Source organism: Polypterus senegalus, chromosome 1, assembly GCF_016835505.1.
Source record: "Polypterus senegalus isolate Bchr_013 chromosome 1, ASM1683550v1, whole genome shotgun sequence".
Classification (NCBI taxonomy): Eukaryota; Metazoa; Chordata; class Cladistia; order Polypteriformes; family Polypteridae; genus Polypterus; species Polypterus senegalus.
In genome coordinates this window covers 201,206,916-201,222,147 of record NC_053154.1, presented here as the reverse complement: position 1 = coordinate 201,222,147, position 15,232 = coordinate 201,206,916, and the positions used below count along the sequence as shown (strand labels likewise).

At 39.8% G+C, this 15,232-nt stretch overlaps 1 protein-coding gene across 1 annotated transcript; it reads right to left on the bottom strand.

Moving 5' to 3' along the window:
* Window positions 1-540: 540 nt before the first annotated feature.
* si:ch211-81a5.8 (uncharacterized protein LOC560648 homolog) lies at window positions 541-9,873 on the bottom strand. The gene is made up of 3 exons (XM_039741865.1): window positions 9,694-9,873; window positions 9,519-9,606; window positions 541-1,333 (listed from the first exon to the last, which is right to left on the bottom strand). Exons 1-3 carry the CDS (start codon window positions 9,861-9,863, stop codon window positions 1,136-1,138), a joined length of 456 nt encoding a protein of 151 aa, XP_039597799.1. The 5' UTR covers window positions 9,864-9,873; the 3' UTR covers window positions 541-1,135.
* Between the last annotated feature and the right edge of the window lie 5,359 nt (window positions 9,874-15,232).

Sequence of the window (15,232 nt, the reverse complement as noted above, 5' to 3'; positions counted from 1 at the left end):
ATGGATGGATAGTAATAATAATACTAATAATAACACCTGTGTATCTTTTCAAAACATGTAATTCAGCTAAGGAATGTGGATCTAGAACAGGAGCAAGCTCTGAACCCCACCCTGGATGGGTCATCAGGCTCAATACAACAATAATAATTATGATAATATCCTTTTCTGATTGCATAAAATCAGGAGTGAGCATCTGCAGTCTTTCAGGGTCACAGTGTGCTCTGGTTTTTAATCCCTTCAAATACGTTCATCTGCCAATTAACTTAATTGACTTTATTAATAGGTTTAATGGGCACATTAAAATGCTCCAGAGGACAACACAACAGTCCAGAGTTTTATTATTATTATTAATTCATCTAGATTTTACAAAGGAACAGGTATAAACGAAAGAGGTAAACAAAAAACAAGTCACCTTACAAAATTAGCTGAGAGCTTACGGAGTGACGCCATGCCCACTGAAAAGTGGATTTGCTGACACATGGTTTGAGTAATGCAGCATCTGGCTTGTAACGTTAAGCTCTTTTTTTTTTTTGCCTTGATCAGTTTATATCATGTTGGGAAGTATGGTGGTGCATCGACTAGCGCTGCTGCCTCACAAATCCAGTGCCCTGAGTTTGAAGTCTGCACCTAATCGCTGCCTGTGTTCTTCACGTGTCGACATGATTTTTCCTCCATGTAGTCCAAGTCCCCTCTCCTCAAAGACGTGCAAATTAGGTTAATTAGAAATTCTGAGTTGGCTCTCATGTGCAGGACCTGTGCCTGCTTGGCGCCCATTGCAGCTCCTGAACTGATTCAGGATGTTAGATAATGGTGTAAAATGTTGTTATATTATTAGTGGGTGATTATCCTGGGCAAACCTTTTTTGAATATGGACAAAAATAATAAAAACATCTTGTGCTTTATTAAATAATATAAAAATATTAAATAATAGGAGGAAGCCCAGTTTTTGATCATGATTTGCTATCTACTCAGTTACAAATATATTGACGAGACAATGGCTGGGTTTCGACATGATGGTGTAACATCTTCCTCCAGTCAAAGTCGGTAGATGAAGGATATGCCTATTCACTTTTCTTGTGTAAGATCATTTTGTGATTCCTGAGAAAACGTATCCGTAGGTTCCTAATGTCTTTATTCACATGACCCGACATTGGTCGGTGGCTGTCCCAGCTGAATCCTTGAATGCGGTGAGGTCCAGACCTGGAAAGGCCCCGAAGAAACTGAGCCCACCTTCCTGCTCAGATGACTTCTCGGAACGCACCATCGCTGCCAGTGCCTCGGGGAGCCGCACAGAACCACCAGCCACTAGCATCTGAGAGTTGTCTTTAGCATTCTGAAGGAGGTGGGGAGAGAGAGAAGGACAAGATGATATCAGTCTTCACAACAGATTGACGTTATGGAAAAAGAAACACATTACATCACATTTGAATTAAAATAAATTTTTATCCCACTTTCTAGATCAGCTTCTTAGGTAACTGTATATGACCATGGATCAATAATTTACATGTATTTGCTTTGCAGATGCTTTAATCCAAAGCGATTTACAAAAGAAGTCAACATAATTGAGTAACATCAGTCTGGGGGACTGTTTGGGAACAAGTGTTACAGGACAGGGATACAAATTTGACCAACACAAGTGAGAGCTCAACACAAAATAAAAGGTAAGTTACAAATGAAAGGTGCCAAATCTGAACAACTAATATCAATTTGACAGAAATTCAGCAAACAATATAAGTCTTTATATGCTTCCTAAAACCATTGAGGGAGTCAGAATTTCGATTGAAGATGGGCTGTTTGTTCTACCAGCCAGAAGCTACTCATGACAAGAGTATGGACTAAAATTTTATATCATACAGATGCAGAGTGCTAGAGAAGGGGAATTATCTCCATATACACAGGTTATGACTCAGGTACTGTAGGCAAGCATGAATGATTTGAAGTTAATACGTGCTGCTACAGGGAGCCAGTGTAGTTATCTGAAGAGACATGGTACTGACAACTGAAAAATAAATATTATGTTACACAAATTCAGCATTTATATTTATACCAGTAACGGCGCACTGCACGATAACGTGCAGTGAATACTCTTGACTTACAGTTTTCCTCCTCTTTCTCTGTATGTTTAGCGTTTGTTTGCTCAGAGGTTGATACGCTTGCTGCTTCCTGAGCACCTCTTCTTACTTCCACCCTTGCGGCCTGCTTCTTCTCTTCTTTCTCATCTTTTCACGTTAAAACTGATTAAGTCAGTGTTTGTGTTGCAATTACTCAGTACATTTTCCTTCATTTTTCACTTAAGCTGGCTCTTAAGTCTTCAGTCTGCCTCACAAATGATTTAAGATATTCTGTTGCCCAGGCTCTCTTTCTCAAGGGTGGGGGCTGATTTGTTTTCAATCCTATTCTTGTAAAATTGATCTATTTGTATGGAATGTTGTGTGATTTCAATAAAATCAATAAAATTAAAAAAAAAAAGGATATGAAGAGGTAGGGGAAGTGACGGCGAAGGTGGTAGTGATGTGAATGGCACCTGTACGCATGTGCCGCACGGCCACCCTACTGGCTGCTGCTGAGAGTTGATTCTACAATAAAATAAAATAAAAATAAAAAAAGGAATAACCTTGGAGGTCAGTCATCACTCCGAAAGTGGATAGTAAAAGTCAGGTAGTATATGTGTACCAAATGCAGGTCAAGAGATCAAATGATTTGCGAGCTACAGGTGATTTAAAATCCTGGACAGACAAACGAACAGCCACAGTAGAGTATTATAAAAGAAGATTTTCATAAATTAGACAGTTTGGATGTTGATAGTCAAAATGTAATATAAAGTAGTCCATCTTAGGGGCAAGAACGCCTGAGAATTCCAAAATCTACATGTCAATACTGCAGCTGAGATGAGGACTCACAATAAGTGAGATGAGGAGAAAACAAAATATAATTCACAAGAGTTAGAGCAATGCATGTGCAATGGTGATACGTTCAATCATATTGTAGGAATTGCTATCCACCCAGTGCCAAACCTGCTTAATCCAGTTCAGTGGCAGACTGAAAATGGTCTCTGAAACAAAAGGGGAAACCAACAGGACACAAGTGCAAGACTTTTTACAGCTTACTTTTTAACATAATGGTAATAGTAGTAGCAGCATTGGTAGTAAATAGCATAATTGCTACAATACATATAATTTATAGCACTTAAAAGTGACTTTTAAAGCTATTAATAAAGTCAATTAAGGCAATTGACAGATTATTATTATTATTATTATTATTATTATTATTATTATTAATATTTTTTTTTTCCTGTCTGCAATGAACTGGCACTCCAGACATGATTTGTTACTGCCTTGCACCCAGTTTTGCCAGCATGGGCAAAGTCTTTTCATATCCCTGAACAGGTTAGAAGATTAAAGGATTAACTTGATAATATTTATTAACATAACATTATCAAAACTACTTAATCTAGCACAGGCTGATGGGTTACTTTTCGTCCCTGAATTGGGTAAATTACGTTTGACAATGTTAGATAAATAGATGAACAGATATGAAAGGTACAATAGAACAGACACAATTGGTTCACATCTTACCTGACCGGCAGAACTGGGCATGTCGCCCTGGGCAGCGCAAAATCTCATACCCACATTGTCACCTGTGGTGTCCCACAGGGCTCTGTGCTAGGCCCCATCCTTTTTACCATCTGCATGCTCCCTCTTGGAAATGTCATTAGCAGACATGGTTTATCTTTTCATTGCTATGCTGATGACACTCAGCTTTACCTCAGGACTACTCCAACCTCCTCTACTGCTCCTCTGCCAATATCTACATTGACTACCTGCCTGGAGGAGATAGAGGCGTGGATGAGGCTCAATTTTCTTCAGCTAAACAGATCCAAAACAGAAGCCATCTTAGTTGGTACATCACACCATCTCCGCTCTTCTACCATCACCAGTATCACTTTCGCTGGCCAAAACATTCCCCTTTCCACATCTGTCACCAATTTGGGGGTTAAAATGGACCCTCAACTCAATTAAACAGTTCAATGAATTTTAGAACGTTTAGAATACTGTGACTGAAATGGGTGTCTGCTTTGGTTTATGGTTTTTAGAACCTGAAATGTTCAAACTGAATTCTTTTAGCAAATGTAGGTGCAAGCAGAAGATTTTCTTGGCTGCTTTACATTAGGTTGATTGGATAACAGGAGGCGCCTCCAAGACTTTTAAAAACATCCTTACTATTTAAGTAAATCCAGATCAAAAGTTATAACAGTTATAAAAAAAGAATGAAACCTTTTTAAAAATTCAGAAATCCATGTTTTATAAGTCAATCCATCCATCCATTATCCAACCCTCTATATCCTAACTACAGGATCATGGGGGTCTGCTGGACCCAATCCCAGCCAACACAGAGCGCAAGTCAGGAAACAAACCCTGGGCAGGGCACCAGCCCACCGCAGGGCTGTTTTATAAGTCACCTTTCAAAAAGAATTCAGCCATTAAGCAGTTCACAAAAGTCACAATTAAAAGCCAGTATAAATAAAATGAAACCGATTGCCAAGATGTGCACAGCAGATTCCTCCTAGTTTTGGTACCAGCACACAAGATTACTTTATGAATTATTGTTTTTTGTATCAATATACTGCTGCTGTATTATGTGAATTTCCCCTTGGGATTAATAAAGTATCTATCTATCTATCTATCTATCTATCTATCTATCTATCTATCTATCTATCTATCTATCTATCTATCTATCTATCTATCTATCTATCTAATAATTCTATTCTAATTCTATTCTTTTTTATTTCACAAATGATTTACAACGCAGTGGACTGAGCTAAAAGCCACCCAGGACTTCTAAAGACAGATCCTCTCTGACCCCAGCCATCCCAGCCACAGATTCTTCACGCTCCTGCCGTCTGGCATGTGGTTCATGTGCTTTCACACCCGCACCAGCAAGTTCAGGAACAGTTTTGACCTGCAAGCTATCAGGCTACTGAACTGCTGAATGCGGATCACTTTGACAACAACAGTCATTTTAGAACTACTAGTCACTTTTAGACTTCCCTTCTGTACATAGGCTGAAATGTACACATATACATATAGTCCCTTGCTCTACAGATATTTAATATTTTACAATGTACCTTCTTTTACATTTACTACTATTACTATTTTATTAATGTTAAGTGTTATTTTATTGTGTAATTTGAGGGGACTCTGAGTCCAAGAATTTCCTTACTGGTAATGATCTTCCATTGTTATCTGTATATGCCAATAAACTTGAAATGAAATGGACTGTCACCATTTGCACACTATGGTGCTGATTTGGGTGCTGCTTCAATAAGTGGATGAATGTATCAAGTAGGGCAAATCTTCACACTTTGTTCTCAATATCAAAATACTTTTGGTAAAGTAGTCTGTACAAAGCTGGTAAGACGCAATTCATTTTATTGATTTTTTATATCTCCACCATCTGTGATTGGTTGCCACCTTGAACCTGTCACAGCAGGGGCAGACATGGGCTTCTTTGACCCTTTGCTTTAAAATGATTTTTTTTATCTGTAATCTTGATGGATGTCTTGTGATGTTAAGTCTGCGGCATGTGAAGGCTGAAGGTGGCTGCACAAGGCCAGTCGCATTTCAGTGAAGTCCACTCCTTCTCCATTAGTGCATCAGACTATTTGGAATGCATTCCTTGTCCAAAGTAGCTGAACATTTAAAAGTTTTACAGTTTGGAACTGTGGAATTTGCCTCAAAGTACTAACGTCTATAGAGCACAAGTGGTGATTAAAAAAGAAAGCATTTACATCTTATAATTAGCTAGCTTGTTTTCAACAACGATTTGGATAAAGACTGAGACACCTTACCTGTACACATACTATTCTTCCATTTTCACTAAACCCAGTAAAAAGATGTGATGAAAAAAGATAAATGCATGTTCAAATACGGCACTACATTTGTAGAAAACAATGCTTACTAAGTTTTCATTTAATTGTTTGGTTTTTTTTTTTGAGAGTTTTATAATATGAGCTTTTTGATCCAGAGGTTGTACATAAAAATATTCATATATTTAGTTATAGATTTTCAGACACACACTATGGTTCTCTTCTCTTTGCTTTCCTTAAACTACAATTAAATTCTCTACATTATTTACCCAAATTGTTAAGTTATATATTCCTGATTAATGTCTATACTTCACTCAGCAACAGAAATGATTCACTCTGTCACCAACATTTTACGCCACACAGGACCATCACCTTGATGTGATTATGGGGCTTATGTATCTTAGTGGTGCTCAGAGCGAGGTCTTCTGGAGCTTTACACTCCCGGTAGGGTCTCTTTTGATGAACAGGTTTGGGCTGAAAGGTCACTTTAACCCTCATTAAAGTACAAATTAAATATTAGTGTATTCTGCCCAGGAAAGGGTTACTGGGATCAACATTTGGAGTAAGGCCTGGAGGTAGCATTTACCAGCGAGCGCCTGGTAGTTGGGCAAACTACATAACCCATCCATACATAACGCCTGGAGAAGAGAAGGACCAGGAGAGGGGCAATATCTTTCCTGGGGTGCAAGTGGGCCACAGATACGGAGCTGGGAAGCTCAACCCAGCAGGGGTCCATGGCTACCGCCAGGGGACACCTGGACAGCTCCAGAACATTGGCATACCGGAAGTGCTGCCAGAAGAGGAACAGAATTCACATGCAGCACTTCCACCACACTTCTTCTTGTTTCTGCTTCTCCTGTTAAGGGTTGCCACAGTGGATCATCTTCTTCCATATCTTTCTGTCCTCTGCATCTTGCTCTGTTACACCCATCACCTTCATGTCCTCTCTCACCACATCCATAAACCTTCTCTTAGGCCTTTCTCTTCTCCTCTTCCCTGGCAGCTCTATCCTTATCATCCTTCTCCCAATATACCCAGCATCTCTCCTCTGCACATGTCCAAACCAATGCACTCTCCCCTCTCTGACTTTGTCTTCCAACCGTCCAACTTGAGCCGACCCTCTAATGTACTGCCGGATGTTAATTAGGAAGCGCCTCGAGCACTTATGGGTGCAGTATAAAGGAGGCTGCCTCACTCCACTCAGGGGGCCGGAGTCAGGTGGTGGGGAACAGAGTTGGTGAGAGAGGAGTGAAGGCGGCAGAAGAAAAGGAAAAGGACTGTGAGCTGAGTTATAGTGGTGGTTCATGCACTGTGTGTTATATAAAAGAAAATAAATAGCGTGTGTTTGGACGTTTGGCTGTCTCAGTGTCTGCCTGTGTCCGGGCATCTTTCACAATGTATATTAATCAATGAAATTAAGTTGGCCAGACTAAACATGAAATATCTTGGGTTCATACTGTCTGCAGTGAAATAAAAGTAAATTTAAGAATCTTTTTGTTTAATTAGTATTTTCCCTACCATCCCAACTTTTTCTGATTTGGGGTTGTATCTAACTGTTCTTCCTTCACTGTGTTGTAAAACTGAAAACTTTCAAAGTCACATTTAAAACTTGAATTTCTTAATAAAGACAAAGTTGACCTCAATACAATACTGAAGTGTAATGAACTATTATGTCATGTCATAAAACAACATACACCTCAGGTACAGATATGACAATGTCATACAATTCACTGTGCTCTACACCTGTGTGAAGAGTGTGTATGTCCAGAGAAAACTGTGCAGAGGACATACTGTAGGTGGCCACACCGTCTCCTTGCAGATTAGGTTGATTGGTGGTGCTAAATTGGCCCATTCCATGTGTGTGCTCAACCTAGGATATGCACTGGCACCTTGTCTAGGGATTGTTACTGCCTTTGTGTTCAAAGCTTGCTGGGATAGGCTCCAGCTGACTCATGACCCTGCTCTGTATAAGCAGGTTTGGAAGTCAGATAGATGTATGTATCACTTGCTTAAAAAAATGTATAAGGCAAGCAACACAATTCTGGTTAAGTTTGAAACTGTAATGTGGTTACTAGAATTTAAACTTTTGCACTACTTTGTTCCTGGGAAATATAATTAGATTACAGTAGCTCATTATTTTGTACCAACTCTGAATGCAGAGTTTAGCAAAGTTTGATTTGGTTCCACCTTTGGTGGCTTGTTTTTTATTTAATCCATCCATCCACCTCGGAAGTTATGAATGTGATGTACAGATACTTTAGTTCCCTTTAAAGGGGTCAATTCTACGTATGTGCACTTGTGGTGGACAGCCAATGCCCTTACCTTGCTGCACTGACCCAGGAGCCAGAGTCGGGTGGAAGGCGACAAAACTGGAGGCGGATGGAGAAATAGAGAAGAAAGACAAAGGAAGAGGGAAATGGAAGACAAAGTGCTGTGTTCTTCATTTATTGTGACGTACTGTGCTGTACAGGTGGGAAACGAAGGAAAGAGTTTCCCACAGAGAAATAAAATCCATGTGCGTTGCTGAACTTGTGTCTGTGTCTGTCTGTGTCAGGTTTGGAGAGCTGGTGCACCCTCTGCAGACCCCACACTGAAGAATTGTTTTGTTTTTTCATTAGTTTATATCAGCATTTCCTGCTCGATAGAGCCTCTTCTGTTGAAAAGCCACATTGGCCTTATAGGTATTTACTGTGCCATTTTTCTGAGTGCCTGGTTAAGTTCTTTTTTTCTTTACTTTTATTTTTAACATTAAACAGAGTGGCCTGGTTGGTCCCACAATTATTTGCGAGAACTCCTTGGCTAATTCGTCCCCTGACCATATATATTCAAATCCACCCAAGTTTTTATAAACGAGACCCCAGGTCTAGACAAACTTTCTTTAATTCTTCAAATTTGAAACGGCTGAGAATCCTGCGATAAAAAAAATCACCAAAAAATCCCTAAAATTCTTCTCAAGCATACTTCAGATCTACTCTGTATTAGTTGCGATCGATGCTTCCACTTTAAAAAGTTAAAGGCTTCCTTTGTTTGTAGCTATCCTCCGTTGAGGAACATAAAGAAAGGACAGGTGATCTCATCATTTTAGAAGTTAAACCGCATTTACCGTAAATGGGATTTGTGCTGCACATGTTTCATTTTCAGCAGCTCAGAGACGGAAATCATCTCCTTGCAGAGCCCACTCAATCCAATATCTGAGATGCAGCAGGTCTGAATCTGGGATGGCATCATCGTGCACAAAATGACCCAACCCTGGAAGGGAAACCAGACTGCCACACGATACACTCACTCACATTTCATCAGTCCCTCACCCAGTTAAGAGCTGCCAGTGTCTTTAACATTCATTTCTTAAGGATGTGTAAGCAAATTAAAATTTACTCCAATAATCCACACAAATGGGGTGTGAATGTGCACATGTTATGTAGACAGTGACCGAGCTTGGCTTTGAACCCAGGACACTAAAGTTGTGAGACAGCATTACTGACCACTGTACCAACAGGCCTCTCTGCCGCTATAAATACTTTAATTAAATTAAGAGAAATTGCTGAAAGGCTGTGTCTCACAAGCCAAATCTCACAAACTAAATTTTAACATCTCTTTGTAAGCAATACATTACGTATAAGTTAAAATTTTGTCTGTTGATGGATGGAGTTACCTCAGACAGCTGGTACTTCTGGCGAAAGTGAGTCCTCATGACTGCACGCTCTGCGTTCCTCTGCTGGTGAAAGGCTGCTCGCTTTTTACTGTGCATGAGCAAAACGAAGAAAATAATATTAAAATATTAGTTGCTAACGGCAATGAGCAAAGCCAGAGGAGTTTAACCTACTCACTTTTCTATTTCGATGCCCTTCTGGTACCTCTGCAACTCTTCTGCAGTCATGCATGGTTCCTTATGGGGCGCCTTTTTCTGGGGCTGCTCCTGTTCTTTCCCATCCACAGATATGCAACATGTGAACTGTCTGAGTGGGGAACTGAGGATAGTTTTCACCTTAGAATCCATTTTGAGCAATTTCCAATATGTGTTCACACGCACTCACGTCAGGAATGTGAAAGCCTTGGTCTCCTTGTTCATGCATATAGCAGCCCGGCCTGGCTCTAGCTCAAGCTGTCTCTCTTTCTCTCAGGCTCTAGATGCTACCATGCAATGGAGTGGGTTCCACTTGTCATCTGTGGAAATGTCACCCTGTAGGAAAAAGAAATGTTTAACTCTGTGTGCAAGTGATGAAAATTAACTATAGCATGTCTATGCTCAGTGATGTGGTGGACAGGACTGCTGCCATATGGCACTAAAAGAAGACACAGCTCTGTTCTGTGGTAGAATGGGTTTCCAGTGATACTTCAAACATGGACCCTACATCTGGTTATAATGTTATGAAAGTCAAAACAGGCCTTGTTGATCCCAAATGGATGGACCCAATAGAAGGAGCCACAAAATTGCAAGACAAAATTATTTAAAGACCAGAAGAATTTTATAACCTACTAGCTGTGTACGCCCATGCTGTAAATAACCTGGGGTTCGAGAAACTATTGAAATCATCCGAAAAAAAAAATTGAAATGTAGAGATGTCAGGTAATTGAAAAGAACTACTCTGGGCATCTCTCTCCTAGGAGGATTTGCTTTGCTGACATGCTCACATCACTTGTCCGTTAGCGGCGTAAAAGGGATACCATTTTGCCAATGTTAGCGGCTATGCGACTTTGTCTTTCTTCTGAGGTTTCGTTATGCTGACATGCTGGCCCCGCTTGCATTATTAGCAGCTAAGAGAGTTTCCTGTTTCCTTGGAGGTGGAGCCTTTACCCTGACTCCACCTCTCACTTCCAGACAGGACAGACACGCACACTTCCACACATAGACGTTTATATATAAGATGGCTCATTTTTCACAGGTCTTCAGGCACATTAAGAAACTAAGAGAAATACTAAATTTTCAAGCTGGAGAACCAATAGGTGCTTTGTTTGAATATCATTCTTCTACAGTTTATTGATATTATGAGAAGTTTTGCATCCTTTAGGTGATTTGCAGTAGGCATCAAGATGTTGTTATAAGCAGGGAGCTGAGTTGCTGGGTTTAGTTCACATCTGTTATGCACACAAGGTTCATGCAGAGTGACTAGTCAGTCTAACCTGCACATCTTTGGGATGTGAAAGGACACCCAGGTCATGGAGAATGTGAAAACTTCTCACATACAATGTGCTTGCTATGATTAGAAGCTAGAGCAGGGAGGTGGTGATAGTAATAATTATGGCCATCCAACCCAAACTTTTTAATCATCTCTAGAGATTGGGAGTACACAGGCAGCATAAGCTCATTTAAAGACAAACTGTTCAAAATGGGTGGATGGATCAGTAGATGGGTGGATGGACAGACAAATGGAACAGCTGATATTTATCCTTTTGAAAAAAAATGGATAAAACAGTTTTTCATTATTCCTAAACCTTATCTTAAGTTATCATATTTACTGCAATATTGGTACGTCTCATAATGGTTGAGAAGACATGGCAGGCGGTCTGCACTGTTATCACAAGTACTCGCAGTTGACATGATGGCAGAATAGTGTTTTGTTTTGCTTGTAATTTCTAAATATGGAGCATTTCTTCTTCGGAAAGGTGGGCAGACACATGAAAAAAAGAAAGGCAGTGGCCAAAGCAAGAAAGGTGACAGTGGCACCAGGTCATCAGCAAGTATTATTGGCTTTAAGCAGATTAACAGAATAACCCAGTGTTCCACAATTGCATGGCACTATGATTGCAAACTGTTCACGCTCAGCTAAGATGACAAAGTGTTATTTTCATTTCTAACATGAAGCAACTTTCCTATGCTGCATTGTCAATGTCTGTCTCTCGCCCTTTCTGTGTAAAAATCTCCTAAATAAAAAACATTCCAGAATGTGTTTGGCCAACACACGATGTTAGAGAGCTGCCAGGCTCTCTACCTGATGCCAGGATCACAGCTAACTGTAAAGAAGTGTTATAAATATTTCTGATTATGCTTAAGATGAAGTTCTAGTGTGATGTGGCACACACTTTTTATTTCCCCCAACCCTAAAACCCCTCAAATTGTACATACCTGTAAGATCTTGTGAATGGTGCCTTGTTGAGAAATCTTCAAGAGTGGTGGGTGAACAAAACTGAAACCAGGCAGAACAAATTCCAGGTGCTTGCCTTTTCCTTTTCACTATTCCTGTCTGGCTTTGTAGAAGCACAGCAGCGATCTGAGACTGAGGTGGAGGCGGCCTGTTGACGCTGCAGCACATGCTGTAGATTAGGCTGATCAGCACAATCCCTTTATCTCTGATGAGTGGACAACCGGCAAAGACTGACGATTGGATTTGTGCTGCTTATTATAATGGAACATTGGGTGGGTGATGGTCAGTGGGAATGGGTGGATCTGATACTAGATAGATAGATAGATAGATAGATAGATAGATAGATAGATAGATAGATAGATAGATAGATAGATAGATAGACTGCGGTGGGTTGGCACCCTGCCCAGGATTGGTTCCTGCCTTGTGCCCTGTGTTGGCTGGGATTGGCTCCAGCAGACCCCCATGACCCTGTATTCGGATTCAGCGGGTTAGATAATGGATGGATAGATAGATAGATAGATAGATAGATAGATAGATAGATAGATAGATAGATAGATACTTTATTAAGAGTGTGGTGTAACAGAGGAATAGTCAGAATAGGAATAATCAGTCCGTCCATTTTGTAAATTTGCTTTGTCCATTACAGGGTTGATAGGAGGCAGCATCTTGGGGTGGGATGCTATTCCACTGAGAAAACAGATAACAGATCTTATACCCTGATTCAAAAATGTGACAACATTGTATCATTTGTAGGATCTATAAGTCAAGCTCAATGTTATAATAATAAGCAGACTGCTGTTCTCCTTAAAGTGTGGTACAGCGGTTAGCAGTATTGTCCATCAAACCTAGGCACCTACGTTCGTACTTCGATGCCATCTGTGTGGAGTTTTTGAGTTTCATTTTCTAAAGATGTCTGTTATGTGAATAGGAGACTTTATGTTAGTCTGGCACACCTGCATGCCAGGCAGTATGTTGAAGTGGTTAAGGCTTTGAATATCAGTCCTTGCGGTTGTGGGTCCAAATCCTACTACTGACACTGTGTGACCATGCGCAAGTCTTTTCACCTACCTGTGCTCTGATAAGATAAAGAAATGTGCCAAATTCTATCTGCAATTTTTTATTTCCACTTGGGTAAGGGTGTCAGGCAAATACAAAAATGTAATTGAATAAGAGTTCCTGTCCAAGGTGTGCACAAGTGTTATGTTGTAAATTTTAACTGTTAGGTAGCCACAGGATGATGATGTCATCCAGCGTCACCATCAGAGAACGGGTTGTTATGACTAAGTATATCACTACCTGCTCTGCACACCCCCAGTTTACGCTGTGTACACACATCAGTTTCATGTAGGCACATATTATATTTCATTTTACATCACTGACTGATCTGTACTGTGCATACACAGGCATTTTAAGGCATAAAAGACTTGTTTTTTGATTTTTTTAGGTAATGATGTGTAAATGTAATTATAAATTCTCATTAAGAAGGTGTAGGTCACATAAACCAACATATTAATGTAGTTATTATAAGTTCGATTATACAAACCATGGGCACTTGGCACAACTCACTTTATGACCTGAAAGTTAAACTGGGGTTAAATTGTTATTTTCAAATGTATTCTTTTAAGACGTGGTAAAACTTACCATCTTTCAAAGTAAAACTCAAAATGTATTTGTTAATAGAGACACATATGATCTCAATACCATCCTGAAATGACACAAATTATTATGTAATGTTGCAAAAAAGCAAATATCCATCTTATAGGTATTCTGTTAAATGATATAAACGTGGCAGGCTTAAAGAATAATGGACCTGTCATGAAACTAATCTAAATCATTTTCAGAAGTCCATCTAAACACGAAACACACAAAAAATGTTTAAATCTACACATTTTTGGTAAAATCCAGGAAAGTGCACAGCTCTGACATTTATATTGTTGTGACAGTGACACAAGGTGCCATATGCTTCTGGTCATCCCTGCATGGCAATGTGATTTTGTCTTGGTAGAGTTCTATATTACTCTACTTTCCCCTTATCAGAAGGCCTCAAATCCCATACACTTACCACTTTTTATGAGGTATTGTATTTTATAACTTCTCCCCACCTTCCCTTCTAAATCTATAACCTCAGGCAATTACATAGAGTTAAAGGACAAGCAGGAGTTAAGTTAACAACTTTAAATAATGTATTATCGATAATATTCATAAAATAATAATAATAATAAGCAAAGTGCATGTTAATATTGGCAACCATACAATCTGATAAATGCTAGAGATGCAGTTTGAGGCGACTTGTAGTTATTTAAATGTCACTAGTTAAGTCATTATTTCTAGTCAGCTTTCTTCCATCCATCCCTCCATTTTCTAACCCGCTGAATCCGAATACAGGGTCACGGGGGTCTGCTGGAGCTTTCTTCACAAACCTATCTCAAATATGGACGTTGAGCTGAGCTCCTCAGTGTGTTGTCTTTATGGCCATGGTGTGTGTGTGTGTGTGTGTGTATGAGAGAGAGAGAGAGAGAGAGGGGAGTAAAGCGACCACATTTATATATTCTCTGTCCAAATCCTTACACCAATAGGTGTTGTGGTACAGAATGGCCTCTGATTTAAAACCAGTCCCAAACAGCCAACTTTAGACCAATAGAATTCGGATACAACTCATCCCTCAGTTGCTTTGTAGATGACCTTTAGGCTCTTGGTCCAAACACAGACACTCTTGCCAAGCTGGCCTGATGCTCCATCCCCCATATTGCCTTTTCACACCTGCACCCAAGACCATTTGTTGAGCTGAAGCTTGCCAGCTACTGTAGGTTTATGGCTTTTCTGTTTGTAATATCAAACCGGTATGAGGCACTCCCTCCAAACCCTACAAAAACCCTGTCCTAAAGACTCAGAGGGGTTTGTTTAGTTAGACATGAAAGCATTGCTGTTCTTATCAATTAAATCCTGACACACTAAGATTACATTTGCTTCGTTCGACTTACAAATAACAGCATACAAAATATTATTTAACTTATATACAAACTTTCATACCATAACAAACATGACTGCAACCATTGTGAAAGAACGAGTCTCAACACACTGAAAAAAAGGTTTGGAGCAGCCACCCGTATATTGTTCCTGGCTGCAAAAGATTTAAATTCAGCACAATGATGTTGTTTGCTTGAGTTCCCAGAAAGAACTGACTTAGGCAAGATGGAGGATTTTATATTCTGTAACCCGGATGTGACTTCAGTCTGGGCACCGGAACCGGAAGTGGCGTCAGTCTGTTTGCCGGAACAGGAAG